The 18,838-nt window shown below is 61.5% G+C and overlaps 3 protein-coding genes across 9 annotated transcripts; 1 reads left to right on the forward strand and 2 right to left on the reverse strand.

Moving 5' to 3' along the window:
• Positions 1-3,268: 3,268 nt before the first annotated feature.
• STXBP2 (syntaxin binding protein 2) lies at positions 3,269-11,560 on the reverse strand. Of its 5 annotated transcripts, none has more exons than XM_047095598.1 (19): positions 11,486-11,560; positions 10,201-10,250; positions 9,852-9,933; positions 9,269-9,345; positions 9,037-9,115; positions 8,851-8,954; positions 8,297-8,445; positions 8,023-8,107; positions 7,803-7,933; positions 7,608-7,715; positions 7,241-7,298; positions 7,037-7,102; positions 6,845-6,925; positions 6,363-6,501; positions 5,726-5,835; positions 4,753-4,848; positions 4,010-4,095; positions 3,735-3,892; positions 3,269-3,411 (listed from the first exon to the last, which is right to left on the reverse strand). In XM_047095598.1, exons 1-19 carry the CDS (start codon positions 11,520-11,522, stop codon positions 3,326-3,328), a joined length of 1,782 nt encoding a protein of 593 aa, XP_046951554.1. In that variant the 5' UTR covers positions 11,523-11,560; the 3' UTR covers positions 3,269-3,325. The 5 variants fall into 5 exon arrangements, with proteins under 5 accessions (XP_046951554.1, XP_046951553.1, XP_046951552.1 ...); XM_047095597.1 differs by having other exon boundaries at positions 9,852-9,998; positions 11,482-11,541; XM_047095596.1 differs by lacking the exon at positions 11,486-11,560 and adding an exon at positions 10,759-11,030 and having other exon boundaries at positions 9,852-9,998.
• A 2,370-nt stretch (positions 11,561-13,930) lies between these two features.
• On the forward strand, positions 13,931-17,256 carry PCP2 (Purkinje cell protein 2). 3 transcript variants are annotated; one of them, XM_047096980.1, is made up of 4 exons: positions 13,931-15,273; positions 15,347-15,461; positions 15,753-15,877; positions 17,068-17,256. In XM_047096980.1, exons 1-4 carry the CDS (start codon positions 15,127-15,129, stop codon positions 17,185-17,187), a joined length of 507 nt encoding a protein of 168 aa, XP_046952936.1. In that variant the 5' UTR covers positions 13,931-15,126; the 3' UTR covers positions 17,188-17,256. The 3 variants fall into 3 exon arrangements, with proteins under 3 accessions (XP_046952936.1, XP_046952937.1, XP_046952938.1); XM_047096981.1 differs by having other exon boundaries at positions 13,931-14,818; XM_047096982.1 differs by having other exon boundaries at positions 13,931-14,818; positions 15,398-15,461.
• LOC124524635 (protein PET100 homolog, mitochondrial) lies at positions 17,252-18,829 on the reverse strand. The gene is made up of 4 exons (XM_047096983.1): positions 18,754-18,829; positions 17,912-17,998; positions 17,710-17,742; positions 17,252-17,382 (listed from the first exon to the last, which is right to left on the reverse strand). Exons 1-4 carry the CDS (start codon positions 18,778-18,780, stop codon positions 17,299-17,301), a joined length of 231 nt encoding a protein of 76 aa, XP_046952939.1. The 5' UTR covers positions 18,781-18,829; the 3' UTR covers positions 17,252-17,298.
• Positions 18,830-18,838: the final 9 nt, after the last annotated feature.

The following is an 18,838-nucleotide window of genomic DNA, read 5'->3' on the forward strand; positions in this document are numbered from 1 at the left end:
CGTTGAGACTTCATAGCAGCTAACACCTTTATGGGGAGAACTGGTGGGGACAAGGGGGCATTGGCCCCACTCCCCCCAACCCACAGATCAATTGAGGCATCCTGACATCATGGGTCCCCTGAGAAGGTACAAGTATCCAGCTCCCCCAGGGAGAGAGGATTCTCACCTACAGCTTAAGCCGATCTAGGCTATCGTGCTAACCACCTGTTGACCGAGGAAACCGCACGGTGGGGATGGTGGGGACAGACGCTAAGGAACAAGTTGCATAGGGTCACGAAGGAGCAGGCAGCCAAATCCAGAATGGGGGCCATTCCCCAGGACGGGAAGACAACCCCAAAATGTCCTAGTTGGGATAAATGTCCTGAGGAGATAGGTCACCGTGACATTTGAGCTAAAACGAGAAGGAGGGAGGGATATGGAGATTGGGGGAAAGAGCATTGTAGGCAAAGAGAACAGCAGGTGCAAAGGCCCTGTGGCTGGAACAGCGTGGTGTGTTTGAGAGCAGCACGTCCAGCCTTGCTGTGGCTGAGGGAGCCACTGGAGTCACGGAGGGACCTTGTTAAAGCAGAGAGAGGGATCGGGGCGCCTGGGTGGCGCAGTCGGTTAAGCGTCCGACTTCGGCCAGGTCACGATCTCGCGGTCCGGGAGTTCGAGCCCCGCGTCGGGCTCTGGGCTGATGGCTCGGAGCCTGGAGCCTGTTTCCGATTCTGTGTCTCCCTCTCTCTCTGCCCCTCCCCCGTTCATGGTCTGTCTCTCTCTGTCCCAAAAATAAATAAACGTTGAAAAAAAAAAAAAAAAAGCAGAGAGAGGGAGGTTGGATAGTATTCCCATAGGAAGGTTTTGAGAAGTCTGAGTAATGCCTGCAGAGGGCTTGGCATGATGCCTGCGACACGGTCAGGGCCTGACATTGCTGGCTGCTGTGGCCCAGAGGGGTCTGTGAATATTTGTTTGAATCAAAATGTCCTTAAGTCGGAGACGTTACAACACCTCCCAGGTACAGATAAGGGGCAGAGGCCGGTGTAAGCAACAGTTTTGTTGCTGCGGGGAAGCACGGAGTCACCGCTGGCTTACGTCTTGTCGTTTCCAGCCAGGGCCACCCAAACTCCAGGCGCAGACTGGAAAGTGCGAAGAAACCGAAAAATTGGGCCACAGCGCCCCCTGGTGCTCTCAGCGCTCACCTGCCTAAGCGACTTTCCCCCGGAAAGCGAGTTTAAATATTAAACTGTGAAACTATCTCCCTCCCGCTCCGGCTCGGCCAGTTAAAAGGCTTCCCTGCCGAGGCCTGGCGGGGAGCCGCGTCTCCAGGGCGGGCGTCTCACCGCCACCCCGCACCCCACGCCCTCGACGGACCCTGTGCATCTTCCCGCCCTGGTGGGAGTTTCGTGTAAACCCTAGAAGTAGAATTGCGGGGTCAGAGTGTTCAGCGCTTCTCCAAGGCCCCACCTGCAAAACTGCGTGTGCGATTTTTTCTGGGGGAAAAAATGTCCTTATTTCCCCGAATTCTCAAAAGGATAGGGGGACTTAAATCAGGGCCACGTCCTCCAGGGCTGGTGAGGAAGCGTCCTGTGCGTTCTGCCTCCGCCCATGCCTTCCCGGTCCCAGTCTTGGACGGGCCACATCCCGAGGTGATAGAATGGGAATAAGCAACGGTCCACTGGGGGGCGCTGTACCCGCCCACCCACACGCCCTCCCCTGGCACCCCTCCCAGCGGAACCTCTTCACCAGCATTAGATGCGGTCCCCACCTGTCCTGGCTCACATCCCTTCTGTGGTTTCCCACTGCACCAGCAGAGGCCAAATCCTCACCCTAGGCCCCCAGAGGCCCCGTGTGGCTCTCAGATTTTATTACCCCTTAATATCTCTTTTGCTCCGTCTCAATCTCTTGCCTTTGTGTCCAGGTGCCCTCCCTCCCTCCCTTCCCTGACTCCTTTTTTTTTTTTTTTTATGTTTACTTTTGAGAGTGTGAGTAGGGGAGGGGCAAGGGGGGTGGTGCTGGACAGAGGATCCGAAGCGGGCTCCGCACTGACAGCAGAGAGCCCGACGCGGGGCTCAAACCCACGACCCACCAGATCACAACCTGAGCCGAAGTCAGACGCTGAACTGACTGAGCCACCCAGGGGCTCCTGACTCCTCCTTCCATTCTCAACTCAGACTTCCCCTTCCTCCAGGAAGCCCTTCTTGACTGCCCCCAGACTGGGTGGATTAGGGTATCCTCTGGGCTCCCACAGACCCCTCTGCTTGCTGTCCACCTGGCTCTGCATCTGTGCCCCAGAGAGAACGGTCACCACGTGTCCTATTCACGCCGTGAGACCCGTTTCTCCTTTCGGCTGAGTGTTACGGGCTGAATTGTATCCGCCCAAACTTCATGTTGAGGTCCTAACCCCCAGAACCTCAGAATGTGACTGCATTTGGAGACAGAGTCTTTTACGGGATAATTAGGTTAAAATGAGGTCATTAGGGTGGGCCTTAATCCAATATGACTGGTGTCCTTATAAGAGATTAGGACACAGACAAGCAGGTGAATAACCATGTGAGGACACAGGGAGAAGATGGCATCTAGGTATCTATTTGTCAAGGTGAGAGGCCTCAGCCGACACCTTGACCTCGGACTTCCAGCCTCCAGAACCGCGAGAGAATACATTTCTGGTGTTTAAGTCACCCAGAATGTGGTACTTGGGTACGGTGGCCCTGTCACACTCGTGTACCCTCTGAACACCCCGGGCGGGGGGAGGACGATGAGCAGAGTTCTAACTCCGGGGTGGGAAGCGGGCACGGTTTGCTGTGTGCCTGTCCTCCCACCGAAGACGACTCTGATCCCAGGAGCTGGAGAAGCCCCCAAGCCTTGTACGGCTCCAGGTCTCAGGAAGACAGTTCCCGGGGGGCGGGGGGTGGGGGGGCAGGATGCAGGGTCCGTTCTGCTTAATAACACTAAGAGTCCCATCAGAGCCGCCAAGATAACTCTAGTGACAGTGGAGGAACAGCAGCTGTCACACTGTTTTGCTATCAGCTTTCTGGCACCGTCCCTTATCTCCTCTGCAAAGCTGCTGCCGTCACTGGCCCCGATTTTTGGATGCACGGAGAAGCCAGCAGGTCGGCCAAGGAGCCAGTGTTCAAACCGAGCCCAATCCTTAACCTTGGCCCCGGCTTAAGATGCCATCTGGCGGGATGAGTCCTGGGTCCTGGGTCCTGAGACACAGGTCAGGGAGGCGGGCCCACGGGAGGCTGGCCCAATACGGCTCCCTCGGAAAGAAGGCGAGGTGGGCACTGGCTGGCAGAGAGAAGGGAGGATTTTATTTCTCTGGAAGGGGAGGGGGAGGGGGAGCGGGTCAGGGCAGGGCAATGTCCTCCAGCTTCTGGTCCAGCGTCTTGAGGTCATCCAGGAAGCGGGTTGGAGTGAGGATGTGTGAGGAGCCTGGACAGTAAGGGAGGGTTGGGGTGGGGGGGAGGCACTGTCTCAGGACCCCCAGCTGAGGTCCTTGGGAAAGCAGCCTCTGATTCCGAGGACACAGGGGTCTTTAGAAACACGGGGGTCTGGCCTGCAGGTGACCCCCTCCCTGGGAGGCCCAGCCCCGGCGCCAGCCCCCGGGAAGCTCAGGATACAGGCAGGTTGAAGCCCCGCGTGGGCTCCAGGCTTTGGGGACCCAGCTGGGAGTCCAGCTGTCAGCCCCCCACCTTCCTCCAAGGCACCTAGGAGTCCAGCCCCAGCACCCAGGGACCCCAGTCCCGGCTGCTCACCAATGAGCACCTCCCACTTGCCATCGGTGGCCCTGGTCACCTCATAGGCGGCCCTCATCTCTGACATGGCCACGCCGCCCATGACATAGATGATGAGCCGGGGCCCCGCCCGTGCCTCCAAACCGGCCTTGTTCTTGTGCCAGTGGCCGAAGCGGGCACTGTGCAGGGGGAGGAGGGCAGAGGTCAGTCTCCGGGCAGGAGACTCTCCGCCCGCCCTCACAACCCTCAGCTAACATGGGCGGGGGTGGGGGGGGGGTGTCCCCTGGGGCCCTCACCTGACTGCAGCCTGGGAGCCGGAGGTGGGGGCGGGGTCGGACACAAAGGGCCACAGCTTTCTGTCCAGCCGGTCCTCCACGGCATCCTGGGGGCCACAGAGGGAGCCTCAGGTGATGGGGCCTGGGGTCTGGAGCCCCCTCCCCCGGGTTTGTTCAGGGGCCAAGATCCTGGCAGACAGGAGCCCCCATCTGTATCTCTAGCCTTTGGGGACCCAGAAGTCTGTATCTGCAGTTCCTTGGGGACCCAGGAGTCCAGGCTCCAGAGTCCATAGGGATGGGAGGCAGAGGCCTGCTGGGCCCGAGTGGGGAGAGGTACCAGGCTCCAGAGGAACAGCAGGCAGGAGGCAGGCCCCTCGGCCTGGTCCTCTTTGTTGTTGCTGTTTTGCGCCCCCAGGATGGGCAGGGCCAGGTGGTGGGGAGGGCTAAGGGGGAGCAAGGGGACTTTTGGTGGGGGCAGCAGGGGAAGAGAATAGAGGGGGACACAGGAAGGAGCCAGCGGTTGGACAGGAAATGGGGCTCCCCCACGAGGTGCCCATCTGGTCCCAATTACTTGGATGTCAGCTTGGGACACTCCCCTGGCAGAGCAGATCGGATGCCAGAGGGATGCCCATAATGAGGGATATTCCCTTAAGCCCTGAGGCTTAGCACCATGACACGAAGAGGACGGAGCCCCCACCTAGTCAAGGGCAGGACTTGGCGGGGGTGGGGGGGCACAGGGGGAGGTCAGGCCCCACCAGTGGTACCTCCATCACGTCCTTGATGACTGGGGTCCAGCGGGATAACTGATAGGTGGGCTGCAGGCGCTCCCTCCGTTCTAGCCGACTTGAGGTCCCAGAGCCCTACAGGTGGTGGTGGGATGGAGGGGGGAGTGGTGGGACAGTGGGAGGATGGGGGAGAAGGAGGCGGGTCACAGATGGGGCTGGGGCTCGTCTGGCTTGGGGGAAGGGCTGGAGAAAAAGATGGAGAAATGGAACAGAGGAGCAGAGAGACAGGGAAGAAAGAGAGAGAAGGAGAGAGAAAGGGGCAGGGAGAGGGAGAAAGAGGGAAGAAAAAGGGAGGGAGGGAGAGGAGAGAAAATGAGACAGAGAAAGAAGTACGGATGAAATGAGACCAAGCGATGGGGCAGAGAGAAAGACAAGGAGAGGAGGTGGGGATGAGAAAACGGGAGCCAGGAGGTGGGCCCAGGGCGACAGACAGGGGCTGGGAGGGGGATGAGGGACAGGCGAGGGGGACACGAGAGCCTCCCCGGCAGTGGAGGCAGGGTCAGGGAGGTGGGGACACACAGGGCCAGAGGGAGACAGGAGCGGCTGGGCAGGCGTGTGTTTTGGGTGGGAGGTCGTCCAAGACCTCCAAGAGACCGGGGTCGACCGTGTGCCCTGATCCCAATGCTCGAGACCCTGCTGTCTGCCCAGCGGGGCCTCAGGCCGCACACCCCACCCCACACCATCACCGGGGCCAAGGTTCTGACTACACCCCGCCGCCCTGCTTATCACGCGACCCAAGACTGATGACAGCTGTGGGGCTCGCCGGTAACAGACCGGATCCTGCACAGACCTCTCTGTCCTCCAAGAGCCACACCAAACCCTGTGCCCTGGCCCCGACGATGTGCCCTCCGCCCCCCGGGACCCAGGTTCTGACTCTCACGGGCACCCCCCCTCCCCATACCCACGTTGGCCTCCTGCCCAGTCTCTGACCCACAGCCTGTTCCCGGCATACCCCGGGGTTGGTGACCGTGCCCCCCAGCAGCTCTAGGTTCCGGATGAGGCTGCTGTGTGCCTGCACGTTGGCATGCTGGATCAGCTTGGCCAGATTCTCCTCACTCACACCTGGAGGAAGAGGACGGGGGAGGGAGGGGCTCCTGTAGATGGGATTCTCAGGAGGGGGGCCGGCTTGGGGAGGGCGGGGGGGACAGAAGGTGGCCATGGGGCTCCTGGGTGGTGGCAGAAGGAGGTCCCCAGACTGTGATGGGGGCATCCTGCATTTGGGGTGGGGTGGGGGGGGGTGGTCCTCAGGACCGAGGGAGCCACCGGGGCAGGTGCTAGGAGGATCCCAGAATTCTGGATGGAGATCCCAGAGAGGAGAGATGGGGGAACCTCCTGAATTAGTTGAGGGGGCTAAGTTCGGAGGAGTCATAGATGTGGGGGTCCCTGTGTCAGTGGAGCCCTCGTGTCAATCAAAGTTCCCCTAGGTTAACGGAGGGGGGTTCCCAGGGTCGAGAGGGGTATCTGCGGGGTCCAGTGTGCTTGGGGAGTGGAGGCGACCCAAGGTCAAGGAAATTATGGGGTAGAGACAATCCCAGGATCATTACAGACCCCAGTGGACGGGGGTGTCCGGGGGCCCTCCCCCAGCCCACCGTTCCGCAGAAGGATGTAGAGCAACAGGGCCCGGATCTTGTCATAGGCTGGCACCGCCGCGTCCAGCAGCACGGGCACGATCAGCTTCATGGCGTCCTTGATCTTCTCACCCTCTGCATCTGAGCCCATGGCCAAGTCCTGCGGGCCAGGGGCGGGGCCAGGGCTGGGACACCCGCAGGGTTCTCGGCAGCACCCTGGGGACCCGCTTCATCCTACTACCGGGTCTCCGAAGATTTCATCCCTGTCCATCAACAGGTCCCGCCCCTCACAAGGCCCCACCTCTCCACAGGCCCCAACCCCGGGTCCTACCTCTCTATGCACCTGCCCACAGGGTCACACCCGTGTGCCAGGCCGGCCTCTGCACGGGATCCACCCCTCTCGCAGGCCACACCCCTACAAGGCTCCTCCCCTGCACACCCGGCCCCCTCACGACAGGCCCGCCTCCCCGAGGCCCCGCCCCCTGCCCCAGGCCCACGCCCACCTGCTCCACAGCGCACAGCTTCTCCACCGAACCCTTGAAGTGCTTCATGCAGTCGTCGGCCAAATGCAGGTGCGTAGAATACTGCGGGGCGGAGGGTGGGGATGTGGGAGTTGGGGGTAACAGGCACCGAGACCCAGCCAGGAGTCTGGCGGCAGAGGGGGAGGTGCCAGGTTCTCCCGCCCCCGCGCTCACCTTGTTCAGCTCCTTCTGGTATTGAGGCATCTTTTTCAGGATGTGGGACAGGTCTTTGATGTTGGCCTGCGGACAGGGAGGCCGTGAGGCCCCGCCCTGCCCACCCCAGATCCCACTCCAGACCCCGCAAACAGATTGGGGCCCCGCCCCTCTCTGTGGGGGCAGGGCACTGTCCTGCCCATCCCGACGCAGGCCTGCCCCTACCTTGTCGGTGGTCAGCCTCTTGCTCTCACAGAACGTCTTCAGGAGCTCCGTGACCCTCCTGGCGGTGACAGCGGACAGGGATGAGGTTGAGGGCTGGCGCCAAGGCTGTGGTTTGACGGCAGTTGGGGGGGGGGCCACACAGCCCGGGGGGATGGGAGCCAAGGGACACGCGTCCCTGTACCAGGCCATGTGCCAGCCCATGTTGAGGAGCCCGGTTGAGAGCAGTGGCTCGTAGTGGGGGGGCTCACCCAGAGCCAAAGGCTACGCACCTGGCCCACGACGGGGAGGAGGGGATGGGAGTGGGGACATGGGCGGGGAGCACAGGACAGAGCGGCCCGCACCCTTGGCGCCCGCCGCGTGCACGCACTTGGACACGTCAGCGATGTGCATGTGCCGAAGCTCTACCCACAGGTCATCGTCCTCGTCCAGCAGCACGGCTTTCTCGCGGGCCTCACTCAGCCCTGTGGTCTCGTACCTGCGGGACACAGAGCGTCAGGGCGGCTCGCTGAGGGCCAGGGACCCAGGTGGTGATGGGCGGAAGGTGTTTCTGGGGTCCGCCCACCTGTACGTGTCCTGTTGGATGTCCAGCAGGTCATAGGCCATGGCCTGGAACGTCAGCTCATGCAGCAGAGGGGACACAGGGTCCGCCGCCCGGTCCACGATTAGTAGCTGTGAGCGGGTTTTTTCAGGGCCCTGGGAAGGGGGTTTGGCAGGGATGAGGACACTGACCCCGTCGCCCTTGGCTGGGGCTTCACCCCCACCTCCCCAGCACGCCCCCTCACCTCGCCCAGACTGGGAGTGTCCGCCTTGAAGGCATTCAGCTTGGCCAGGACGGCGTGGGCCAGCTGAGCTGTGTCCTCTGGGCCCCTGGGGGTGGGGTGGGCAGACAAGGGGGCTTAGGCTTGGGGAGGGCCAGGCACACGCTGGAGGTCAAGGATGGGCTTAGGGATGGGAGTCGGGTGAGGGTGAGGACCGGGACGGGGGTCAAAAGTGAGGTTCAAGGCTGCACGTGGGATGGGGTCAGGGCCGGGGGTGGCCTCGGGCTGGGGTCCCCACTTGCGGTAGCGGATGGCCGGGTACTCCTGCAGCGTGGCGCACAGTGTGGCGATCTGCTGGGCCAGGGCCTCGATCTGCCGCGCCCGCTCCCCCGCGCGGAAGGGGCAGTAGAGGTTGTAGGTGCTGTGGGGGGCGTCCAGGGAGAACACCTGCGAGGGCACAGGTGCCAGGGCCGCCGCTGTGGGCACACACCTGGCCAGCTCGCAGGCTCCAGCACCCGCCGCCCCCTGCGGCTTCCCTGCTCTCCCTGCTCTGCTCTGCCCTGGTGGGGGTGCGGGAGGCAGGGGACAGGCCTGGGGCAGCTTCCAACCAACAGGAGGCGGAGATATACCCAGCCCCCTCCCCCATGGGCAGGACCCCTCGGAGGTGTGCTCTATGCTGCCCCTTGGGACAGAACTCCAGGCGCCCATGGTGGTAGGAACTCAGTTGCTTTCCTTTGTGACCTGATGTCCCCTTTCCTTGTTTCAGGGTCCGTTTCTGAGGGAACCCAGGACGTTTGATCAAGGACTACCCCCCTCCCCACACCCCCAGCCCTGGACTAGCTTGGGCTGTACCTGGGCCTCGTAGGGGAGGAAGGCCAGGTCGATCTCCTTCAGTGTCTTCACCACCTTTGCTAGGCGGGAGCGGCCCAGCTCACTGAACAGGGGCTCCGGGCAGGCTGGGGTGAGCGAGCGGGGGCATCAGGCCAGAGCGGCCTCTACGCCCCGACACCCCCCGGGCCCCCAGCCCGCGGCACTCACTGTCAGTGAAGAAGACGTGTGCTGCTTTGTAGGTGAAGGTCGGGGTCCCCCGGAAGTCTGCTATCAGGGCCTGCACTGACTGGGGAAGGCAGGACATTGTCCAAGCCTGGCCCTGCCCCCCCTCCGGACCCCTGCCCCGGCCCCCCAGCCACTGCCTGTCCCCAACACATGCGCACACACGCACACACACACACACACACACACACACACACACACACGCTCGCATAGGCACCTTCTCTGTGGGGCTGAGCAAATAAATGGCCTCCAAACTTGGGACGGGTTCTCGCCGTTTGTTAATATCTTCGACAACTAGCAGAACAGAGAAAGGGACATTGGCATTGGGGCCAGGGTTCACGGAGCATCTCGGACTCGGGAGAGTTGGACACATGGGCAAGAGGGCTAGATGCTAGGGCAGGGGATGCTGTACTCCCTCGGGCACCTAAAGGGGAGGTACCTGCCCGTGGGTCACACAGCTAAGAGTTACTGGGCAGGGTTCTGCACGTCTCAGTTCACGGCCAGGCTCCCAGGGATCCCCCACAGAAAGTTACACGCTCCGAGAGGCTCACACTGAGTTCACCCTGGGGTCCTACATGGGGTTCCACACACAGGGGGTGCAGAGTCAGGGAGGCTGACCCCTTAGGAGTCGCAGCTGGGGAGTCCTGCACGGGAGGTCCGCCTGCCACAGGCTCCCACACCGAGGAGGGGGAAGGGCTGTCTATGCAGGGTGCTGCGCACTTGGGAGTTCTGAACAATTTTAGGGGATCCAATACTTTAGGTCCCATCTGGGCAGCATTGGGGTGGGGGTGTCCACTCACTAGTAATGCCCTCAGCCAGGATGTCTGACATCTTGCAGCAAGAGGACAGGATACGCATGCTCGGGTGGTCCATGATGAGTACCTGTCCGGACGGATGGACAGACAGACTGATGGACAGAGGAGCGGGCAGGAGAGGCTGCGGTGGGGCTGGGGTAGTGTGAGCAGGGCCAGCGGCTGCACGAACTGGCTGGATGGGAGGACCCAGGACCCCCCACCCAACCCGACCCTGTCCCAGACCCTCCCCCCACCCCCACCCCAGGGACCAGCAGCCTCCTCCCAGAGTTCTTGTGGGTCCCACAGTCAGGGCCCCCCACAGGGGCCTGGACAAGGCATTCTGCCAACCCCGCACCTTCCACTCGCCATCCTTTTTGACACTCCGGATGACTCCGCTCAGAATTTCTGCAGGGGAAGTAGGGTGGGCTCAGGATGCTGGGTTCTCTGGCCCCGACAAGCCCCCGAGCCTTCTGGGCGTCGGGGCTGGGCCTCCACCTCCACTCCTGTTTACTTCTGTCCTCAGTCTTGTGAGGTCACCCCTGGTGTCACCCCCGGTTTACAGGCAGGGAAACACGTTGAGAGAACAAGTGACTAGTCTAAGCACCCGCAGCCCCAAGTGGCTAAGTGGCCACTCGATAAATACGCGTCAGATGAACAAATAACTGAGAAGCCAGCGCTCACATACGGTCCACCTCCCTCCAGAGCCGGGATCTCGCCTCCCCATCGACAACCTCGCGTCCTCTGGGTGGGGACGTTGCAGCCAGACCCCCGCCCCACCTCCATCGGTTTCCCTGAAGAACCCCTGGCTCCCTGCTCTGAGACGGGCCTAGCTGCGGTCACCCCATCGCCCGACCTCCAGCCTCAGTTCCCTCATCTGTAAAATGGAACCAATGGTTTCCCCTCTCCGCATTACCCCTGTGCAGAAGGCTCCGATTGTTGCTTGGGGTGCTGGGGTTTGAGCCACAGTCGGCCCTGCCTAGCGGGGGGAGGAGGGAGAAGGGACAGGGCGGCCCCGCCTGCCCACAGGGTCATGTCCACTGTTATCAGGACCGACAGGGCGGAAGGAGCAGGAAGGAGGTGCTGAGGCCGGAACTACCCGAGGTGGGGGAGGGGACGACCTCCAACCCCTCTCCCAAGATCCCAGACCCACGCGGCCCAGTCGCCCGAGTCCCCACGCCGCATGAGGATAGTGGGGGACCCGGGGTCCCTCACCCCTGGGCCTGGGCATCGGCCTGACCACGTCCGCTGAGCTCTCACACCACCTGGGGTCGTCGACCAGCGCACCCAGCCCGGCCCCAGTCCAAGAGTCCAGCCCCCCGGACTTTGCCAGGCTCAGAGACGCGGCAGTCTGGGCGTCCAGTTGTGCCCTCTCCCTGCCGGCACCCTAGGGGGTCCAGGAGTGCGAGCCCTGGTGCCTGTCTACGGCCACCCCTAGCCCGGTCCCCTTGAGCCCCCGGAGTCCAGCCTCCCAACTTTGTTCCGCTCCGGCACCGGAGAGCGGGGACGCCCCGCAGGACCAAGGTCCCGCCCGCCCCCTCGAGGATCAGGTGCTCGACGCCCAGCCCGGCCGCCAGGTCCCCGCCGCCCGAGTCCCAGGGTTCGTGCGCCCCTGGCCCCCGCTCCCCGGGAGACGCACTCACTTTCCCCCACCACCGCCTTCAGCCCCGAGGGCGCCATCTTCCCCCAGGGGCGCCACGGCCGCTTCCGGGTCTGTCCCAAGGTGGGGGCGTGGCCCCGCGCGTCACCCACGTGGACCCCGCCCTGCTGGGCCGGCCCCGCCCCCCCCTCGGTCCTCGGGGAGGAAGGTGTGTACCTCCCCGAGCCGGCAGGTGTGTCCTCCGCAGACGCGTGTGAAGTCCCTCGAGGGGCACACCCCGACGACGCGCACCGACGTGAGCTCAGGCGCACCTTCCCTGCTCGTGTGCGGCGAGAGCGCGGGATCGCCGGGGAGCAACGCTTTAATCCTCCCCAGACACAGCCACCACCCTGCCAGAAGTTTCTCCGTGGTTGACGGATGCTGTGTGCCCAGCCGGCGCCGCGGGGGCCATACGCCTGTGACCCACTTGCCTTCCGTCCCCCCGAGTGCAGCAGCCGGCTGGACAGCATTTGATAAACTCAGGAGGAGGCCTGGAGGGAGGCTTGAGGCTAAGCCAGCACCTACTGTGTGCCAAGGGCCCGTGCCAGAGTCTCACCCAGTCCCCTCAGAAACCCTGACGGGGGGGGGGGAGTGCGGTATAGACGGCGAAGCCGCGGCTCAGCAGGGCCCTTGTCCAAGGCCACGTGACGAACAGGCCCGCTGGGATCTGAACCCCAGGACTCTGTCCCGGGAGGACTGCCTGTCACATAGCCTGGCCCTCACCAGGGGCACACACACCCTCATAGGCTGCTCGTCGCATTCATCGGCTGATGACTTCGTGGGTTTGGAGGCACGCTCAACCCCTTGCACGCTGACACACACACGCGATTCACACGTGACCTGAAATTTCGCGGCCTGCTCCTGCTGTGCGCCAGCGAAGGGTGGCCACCTTGTCACACAGAGGGCACAGGCAGCAGCACCCGTGCAAAAGAGGTCCCGGGCGTCAAGCGTGATGCACGTGTGTGAACGCAGAGTCCAGAACTGGGTCCTTCATTTGGCCGTCTTTCTCGAGGCTTGGTCTGGCGCCTGGCCCTTTGCCACTTACGCGGGAAAGGCGGCAGTGAATGACTCTCGGGTCTGCCAGGTGGCGCTTAAAGTTGAATGGAAGGGGGAGAGAAAATAACTCTCTCCACCAGAGGGGTACCCTGACAGGGTGGCCTTTAGATTTAACCTGAACGACATCACGAAGCAGCTCTGCAGCGGTCCAGGCAGAGAGAAGCAGGGGGTGTGTCTCGAGGGGCAGAGGGAGGGAGGTGAGCTTGGAGGGACTGCAGAGGGCTCGACTTGTCACTTGTCGTGGGACGAGATAGGACTAAGCCAGTCCGATTTGCCTGGGATTGAGAGGTTCCCCGGACACAGGACTTCCAGCCCTAAAACTGGGACGGTCTCGGGCAAACCGGGATGGCTGGCTACTCTACGTGGGGCTTTGGGGCTTTCTTTCATTTTTTCCTCCCTCTGTTCCTCCCTTCCCTGTTCTTTTTCTTTCTTTCAAAGCTTTATTGAGCGATCATTCACCTACCACACACGTCAGTCACTGAGACTGGACAATTCGATGCCTTGTAGCAGACGCAGAGATGCGCACCCACCCCCGATTTTAGAACATTCCATTACTCGGAGGTGTTTGAGTTGTCTCCTGAGGACAATGGAGGCCAGGGTTGAGTTCTGAGCAGGGGAAGGAGGGGGTCCCTGCAGCTCCGGAGGGGAAGGATGGATTGCAGGGGCAAAGGGAGTTGTTGGGAGACCGGGAGACCCCCCACCCCAGCCTCTCAGCCTGTCCCCTGGGGGTGAAAGTCTGTAGGGCCTACCACCTCCTACTATACACTGTGAGAGTGACCAGGGTGCCCGGCTGTTTATGGGCTGTGTGGTATCCTGTCCACCCTCCGCCACCAAAAAAGGTTGAAGCCCTAACCTCTAGTTCCTCAGATTGTGACCTTATTTGGAAATGGAGTCGTTGCGCATGCAATTAGTTAAGAGGAGGTCACACTGCAGTAGGGGTGGGCCTTTATGCAATGTGACTGGTGTCCTGTCTTATGACGGCCTTGTGCAGACAAGGACACAGAGGAATGTCGTGTGATGACAGAGGCAGACTTTGAAGTCCTGCAGCTCCCAGCCCGGGAACACCAAGGGCTGCCTGCGACCACCAGAACCCGGGGAGAGGAAAGGAAGGACACACACACACACACACACACACACACACACACAGGTTCCAGAGCATGGTACTGCCACACCTCAACTTCAGGCTGTACGACAATGTCTGTTGCTCTCGGCCACCCAGTTTGTGACTTTGTCAAGGCGGCTCCAGGAGACCAGTACATCCGCGGAGGAGCAGAGCATCCTGTTGGCATCGAGGACTTGGGGCTGCAGAGGGGGTGTAGACGTGGGCCCTGGGTGGGGAGGGGGGGGCTGCCTGGGGAGGAGGACCAAGCTGCACGCTTAGGGAGGTGTGGGGACGGCGTGGCCCATTTATTCCAAGAAGAAATCTTAACTGGTTTCCAGAAAGGCATCTTGGGGAGGGGATGGGGTGCCAGCGACACCCTCCCAGTGGCATCCTCTCCCAGGGCACTGAAAGAAAGCCATAGCTGCTTGGGGGAGGGGGCAGGGACTTTCCCCCTTGCCTCCGGTCCCCAGGCACTGAGATGACGGATCACAGGAGACAGCTCAACCTGACACTGGCGACAGGACAGGAAATCCCAGACCTTCTTGTCTCAGGGCCTGTGGTGGGCAGCCGGACCCAGGGCCAGTGACCAGGAGGCGTGGCCTGGAGACACAGAAGGAGCCAGTCTGCCTGGCGGCACCTCAGTGGTCCTGGGGTCCAGCTTCTTCCCCCGGCACCTGCAGATGACAACCGCCCCTCCAGCAGGCTGATGCCATCCTGCACTGCTTCCCACTGGGGGGCTCCACATCCTGCCCGAGCCGCCCTGGTGGCCCGTGCTCTCCCGATGGGGCCAGCCAGCCCCCGCTCCCCACCATGGGGACGCTGCTCTGGCTTGCTGTTGAGCCCCACCTGAGAGTCCCTGCGGCCCAGTGAATCCTGCTGGGCGGGGTCCAAACCCGGGTCCCCCTGCCTCCTACCCCCACAGCAGCACCGGCATCCTTTTGCAAAAACAATGATCTGGATCATCTTTATGGGGCTTAAGCCTGGGTGGGAGCAGATGGGGCGTGAGCTGGGGATTTGGGGCTGGGTATCCGCTCTCCCCACGTCACAATCTTTTAAAAAGCCTTCTCCGGCACAGGGCCGGGTTAGAGGCCAGCAGAGAGGGAGACCCGGGGGAGGGGAGCGGGGACCATGATGGACCAGGAAGAGAAGGTGGACGGGAGCTCGGGCCCCTGCGTCAAGGTAAGCACACCCCCACACACCCCCAACTCAAGGGCCTGTGAATGACAAGACTAATTAGTTTGTAGGGCACCTAATTAGCAGGCAGGTCTCCTGGGACCCCTGACCCAGTTGCCACGGCCCGAGGAAGTGCTGGTGGGCACGAGGGTCCACGTGCCTAGTCCAGCCCCAGGGCAGGGGTCGGGGCTCTCAGTGCCGACCCCTGTGAGGTGGGAGATGCAGATTTAGGGGCAGCCCCTCGTATGTTTCCCTGGCCCGCATCCCAGCCCCCCCGGCTCCCCTGCCGTCAGGCCCCAATTTAGGACGTCAGGATGCTGGCACCCGCAGCCTCTCCCTTGAGGCGGCACCACGTGAAGTGGCCCCGCTGGCCGGGCCCCTGGGGCGGGGGCCGGGCTCGGGAAGGAGGCTCAGGTCTCATTCTGAGCAGCTCTGCAGAGCAGCACGTCGGCGGGACCATGGTGAGAGCCGGGGAGGGGAGGGGAGGGGTTCCCAGCTGAGAGGCCGGCTGGACTGAGCGTGTCTGTCCCCCAGGCTGGCTCTCCAGACCAGGAGGGCTTCTTCAACCTGCTGACCCACGTGCAGGGCGACCGGATGGAGGAGCAGCGGTGCTCACTGCAGGCGGGGCCGGACCCGGCCTCCGAGAGCCGTGAGAGCGGGCAGGGGGTGCATGGGAGCGGTGTGATGTCTGGGGGGGGGCACGAACAGGGCAGGCCGTAGGGGTACGGGGAAGTGGCCGTCCAGGGGGCCCGTGGGCAAGAATCTGCGACAGCACCTGGGAACCCAGGGCAAGGGACGGGGCGGGGGGTGGGGGGGAGAGACGAGCGTGTTTCCTAGAGAGCACGAGTGGGGGTGCAGAGGCAGGATGGGGGCTTCAGCTGGGCCGCATCCCCTGCAGTCTGTGCATACGTTCATCCCCACATGCCTCTGCTTAACACAGAGAGTGGCCCTGCACCCGAGATGGACAGTCTCATGGACATGCTGGCCAGTACCCAGGGCCGCCGTATGGATGACCAGCGTGTGACAGTCAGCACCCTGCCTGGCTTCCAGCCCATAGGCCCCAAGGTAGGTGACCTCCTGCTGGGGCTGAGCCGAGACCCTGCCTCCCACCCCCCAGCCAGGAGGAAATGGGGCCTCACCCTCAGCTACCCATGACTTGCCCCCTAGGGATGAGTGCCTGGTAAGAGTGCCACTCTGTGTCCCTGCCAGTCACAGGACCCTGGTCAATCCAATACCCAGCTTCAGGTGGGATGACAAAGGCTCTCCCCGATGGGGCTGGGAGGGGCCCAAGGTCAGGCCGGGGCACGTTAATGTCAGAGCCATGGCTGGAACTCGTGACTCCTGCCTCCATGTCTCAGGGTGTCCGAGAGGACAATGAACAGCCCCCCTCCCTGGGGAAGTTCCCTCCAAGGAAGAGGACACAGGCGCTCATACCGAGGACACACGCATCCATACACTCCTGTGTGTCTATGACACCCAAAATCACAGCAGCCTGGGTTCTGATCAAAACCCCAAATACCACCCTAAGTGTTGAGTAACTAAGGTGCCTAGAGGCTGGGAGATGGGGGTGCCTGGTGGTTCAGTCGTTTAAGTCCTCGACTCACTATTTTTTTTTAATGTTTATTTATTTTGGAGAGAGACAGAACACGAGCGAGGGAGGGGCAGAGAGAGAGGGAGACACAGAATCCCAAGCAGGCTCCAGACTCTGAGCTGTTGGCACAGAGCCCGGTGTGGGGCTGTGACTCACGAACTGTGAGATGATGACCCGAGCCAAGGTCAGATGCTTAGCCGGTCATTTCCCTCTCTCTTGGGATCCCCCCTTTTCAGAGCCTCCATAAGCCCCCGACTCTTGATTTCAGCTCAGGTCATGATCTCACAGTGATGAGATCGAGCCCGTTGGGCTCTGTGCTGGGCATGGGAGCCTGCTTAAGATTCTCCCTCTCCCTCTGCCCCCCCCCGCCCCCGCTGGCGTGCACACATGTACACTTTTTTTTAAAGTTAAAAAAAGGGGCGACTAGGCAGCTCAGTCGGTTAGGCGTCTGACTCTTGATTTTGGCTCCGGTCATCATCTTGCGGTTCATGGGTTCGTGCCCCGAATCGGCCTCTGCACAGACAGTGTGGAACCTGCTTGGGATTCTCTCTCTCTCTGACCCCTCTTCTCTGCCCTCCCCAACTTGCACTGTCTGTCTTTCCTGTAAAATAAGTAAGTAAACTTGAAAAGTTCCTCCCTCTCGCTGACCCCTCTTCCTCCGCAGGACGGAATGCAGAAACGAGCCGGGACGCTCAGCCCCCAACCCCTCCTCACCCCTCAAGATCCGAGTGCTCTCAGCTTCCGTCGGAACAGCAGCCCCCAGCCCCAGACCCAAGCCCCCTGAGGGCCTGACACGTCCTGGGCCCTACTTGGCCCCTAAAAGCAGACAATAAAACACTTCCACGAGAAACAAGGAACCGCGTGTGTGTTATTTCGTGGGTGGAGGGGCTAGGACTCAGGAGCTCTGCTGGGCGGCACGAAGGAGTTTCTCCTCCCGCTGCTTCCGTATCCTCTCTTTGAATTCTTCTAGCTCTCGGCGCTGGGGGTGGAACAGGAAGGAAGCGGGAAGAGGGCACACACCTCAGGGGCCTGGACCCCGATCCCACCACCCGGCCTGCCCCCTACTCCCCTAGGCCACAGCTTCAGAGTTCATCATCTACACTGGAAGCCCTGTGCCAACTACAACCAGGGTCTAAGTGGGATCGGTTTCATCCTTCAGGAAGAGGGCACTAAGGAAACCATACGCCCCTCCGCTCTCAATTCTCCTTCTTCATGACTGGGGGTAAAATTTTCACTCAAGCCCATTATGGTCACAGGGACCCAGGCACCCCCATCCCTTCAGGAGGCAGAAGAGTATGTTACTTACCTGGTCCTCCTTCTCAGGTGGCCACAGCTCCCTCTGTGGGGACAAAGTAACAGCTGGAAGCAGGAGCCAGGAGCTTCCGGAGACCCCCCACCCAGGGCAGGGTCGGTTCGTAGAAGGCAAACATTGCTCCCCAGCAGGGTGGTGCCCCACGCTCTCCCCCACCCCCTGGAATGAGCCCGTGAATATTCTCGTCTACGCCCACCTTGCGCTGTATGACATAATCCTCAAACCACTCGGCCTGATTGGCAATCCAGAACATAGCCACAGGGAAGGTGAGGTAGAGTGTCATCTAGAAGGGCAGGGGGTAAATGAGCAGAGCCAGGGATTAAACCCCTTCCGCAGTGTGCACAGGCTGCTCAGAGCCTGGAGGACCATCCTCCCGCAGAGCCAGGGACCTCCTCGGGACCCCCAAGGACCCCTAACTCCCACCAAGGGTACAGAAGCCTCACACCTAAAAGCCTAGGCCCCTAATAATAATAATAGTGATTATGATGATAATAATAATAATAATAATAATAATAATAATTTAAGAGACCTCAAAACCCCCTCCGAGTCTGGGAGACTCCTTCTCAGAGAAAGACACATACACGCACACGCACCCGACTCAGAATACAAAAGTTCGCACTACAATCAAAAGCATCTGCCCGAGGCCTCATTACCCACCCGTTCGTCGGATCTCTGAAACACCTCCAAACCCAGGAGGCCTCACTATTTACATTTAGTCTATTTCTCTAAACATAGGCGTCTCCCTATCAGAAACACACATGCCACCCAGAGCCCCACGAGTTCCCCAAGCGTCTGGAGCCTTCCTTCTTGGAACCTCTTCCTCAGATCACTCCTCTCAGAGGTCCTTCCTCCCACCAACCCTCCCAGAGCCCCCTAACCCGGCGCCCCCTCCTCTAGGCTTCCGACCCTAAAGACCCTTCTCAAAACTCAGAAGCTGTCTCCTCAGATTTCCCTCTGTCTTGGAATCCCCGCTTTTCTGAGCCTCCTCGTCAGATCCGGGAAGAGCCCAGCCGCCCAGCCGCTCCAAAGATCACTGACCCGAAACACCTCCAGCTTCACCCCCATCTCGCTTCTCCTAGGCTACAAAGCCGCTTCCGCCCAAGGTCAACCCTCCAGCAAGACA

This window comes from Lynx rufus, unplaced genomic scaffold, assembly GCF_022079265.1.
Source record: "Lynx rufus isolate CCGP_SWC_20201006 ecotype Redwood Valley unplaced genomic scaffold, mLynRuf1.p SCAF_4, whole genome shotgun sequence".
NCBI lineage: Eukaryota > Metazoa > Chordata > Mammalia > Carnivora > Felidae > Lynx > Lynx rufus.

Bases quoted from the DNA above. Each gene is read 5' to 3' on its own strand.
- STXBP2 (XM_047095596.1), bottom strand. From the start codon at position 10,877: ATGACCCTGTGGGCAGGCGGGGCCGCCCTGTCCCTTCTCCCTCCTCCC. The intron at 7,934-8,022 runs GTGAGGGGGCGT...CCCCCTTCCCAG, and splicing joins ACACTCCCAGTCTGGGCGAG to GGCCCTGAAAAAACCCGCTC. The intron at 6,502-6,844 runs GTGGGCGTGGGC...CCTGGCCCGCAG, and splicing joins AGCTGTGCGCTGTGGAGCAG to GACTTGGCCATGGGCTCAGA.
- PCP2 (XM_047096980.1), top strand. From the start codon at position 15,127: ATGCTGGCACCCGCAGCCTCTCCCTTGAGGCGGCACCACGTGAAGTGG. The intron at 15,274-15,346 runs GTGAGAGCCGGG...TCTGTCCCCCAG, and splicing joins AGCACGTCGGCGGGACCATG to GCTGGCTCTCCAGACCAGGA. The intron at 15,462-15,752 runs GTGAGAGCGGGC...TGCTTAACACAG, and splicing joins GGACCCGGCCTCCGAGAGCC to AGAGTGGCCCTGCACCCGAG.
- LOC124524635 (XM_047096983.1), bottom strand. From the start codon at position 18,780: ATGGGGGTGAAGCTGGAGGTGTTTCGG. The intron at 17,999-18,753 runs GTCAGTGATCTT...CTGCCCTTCTAG, and splicing joins TGAAGCTGGAGGTGTTTCGG to ATGACACTCTACCTCACCTT. The intron at 17,383-17,709 runs GTAAGTAACATA...TTCCACCCCCAG, and splicing joins CACCTGAGAAGGAGGACCAG to CGCCGAGAGCTAGAAGAATT.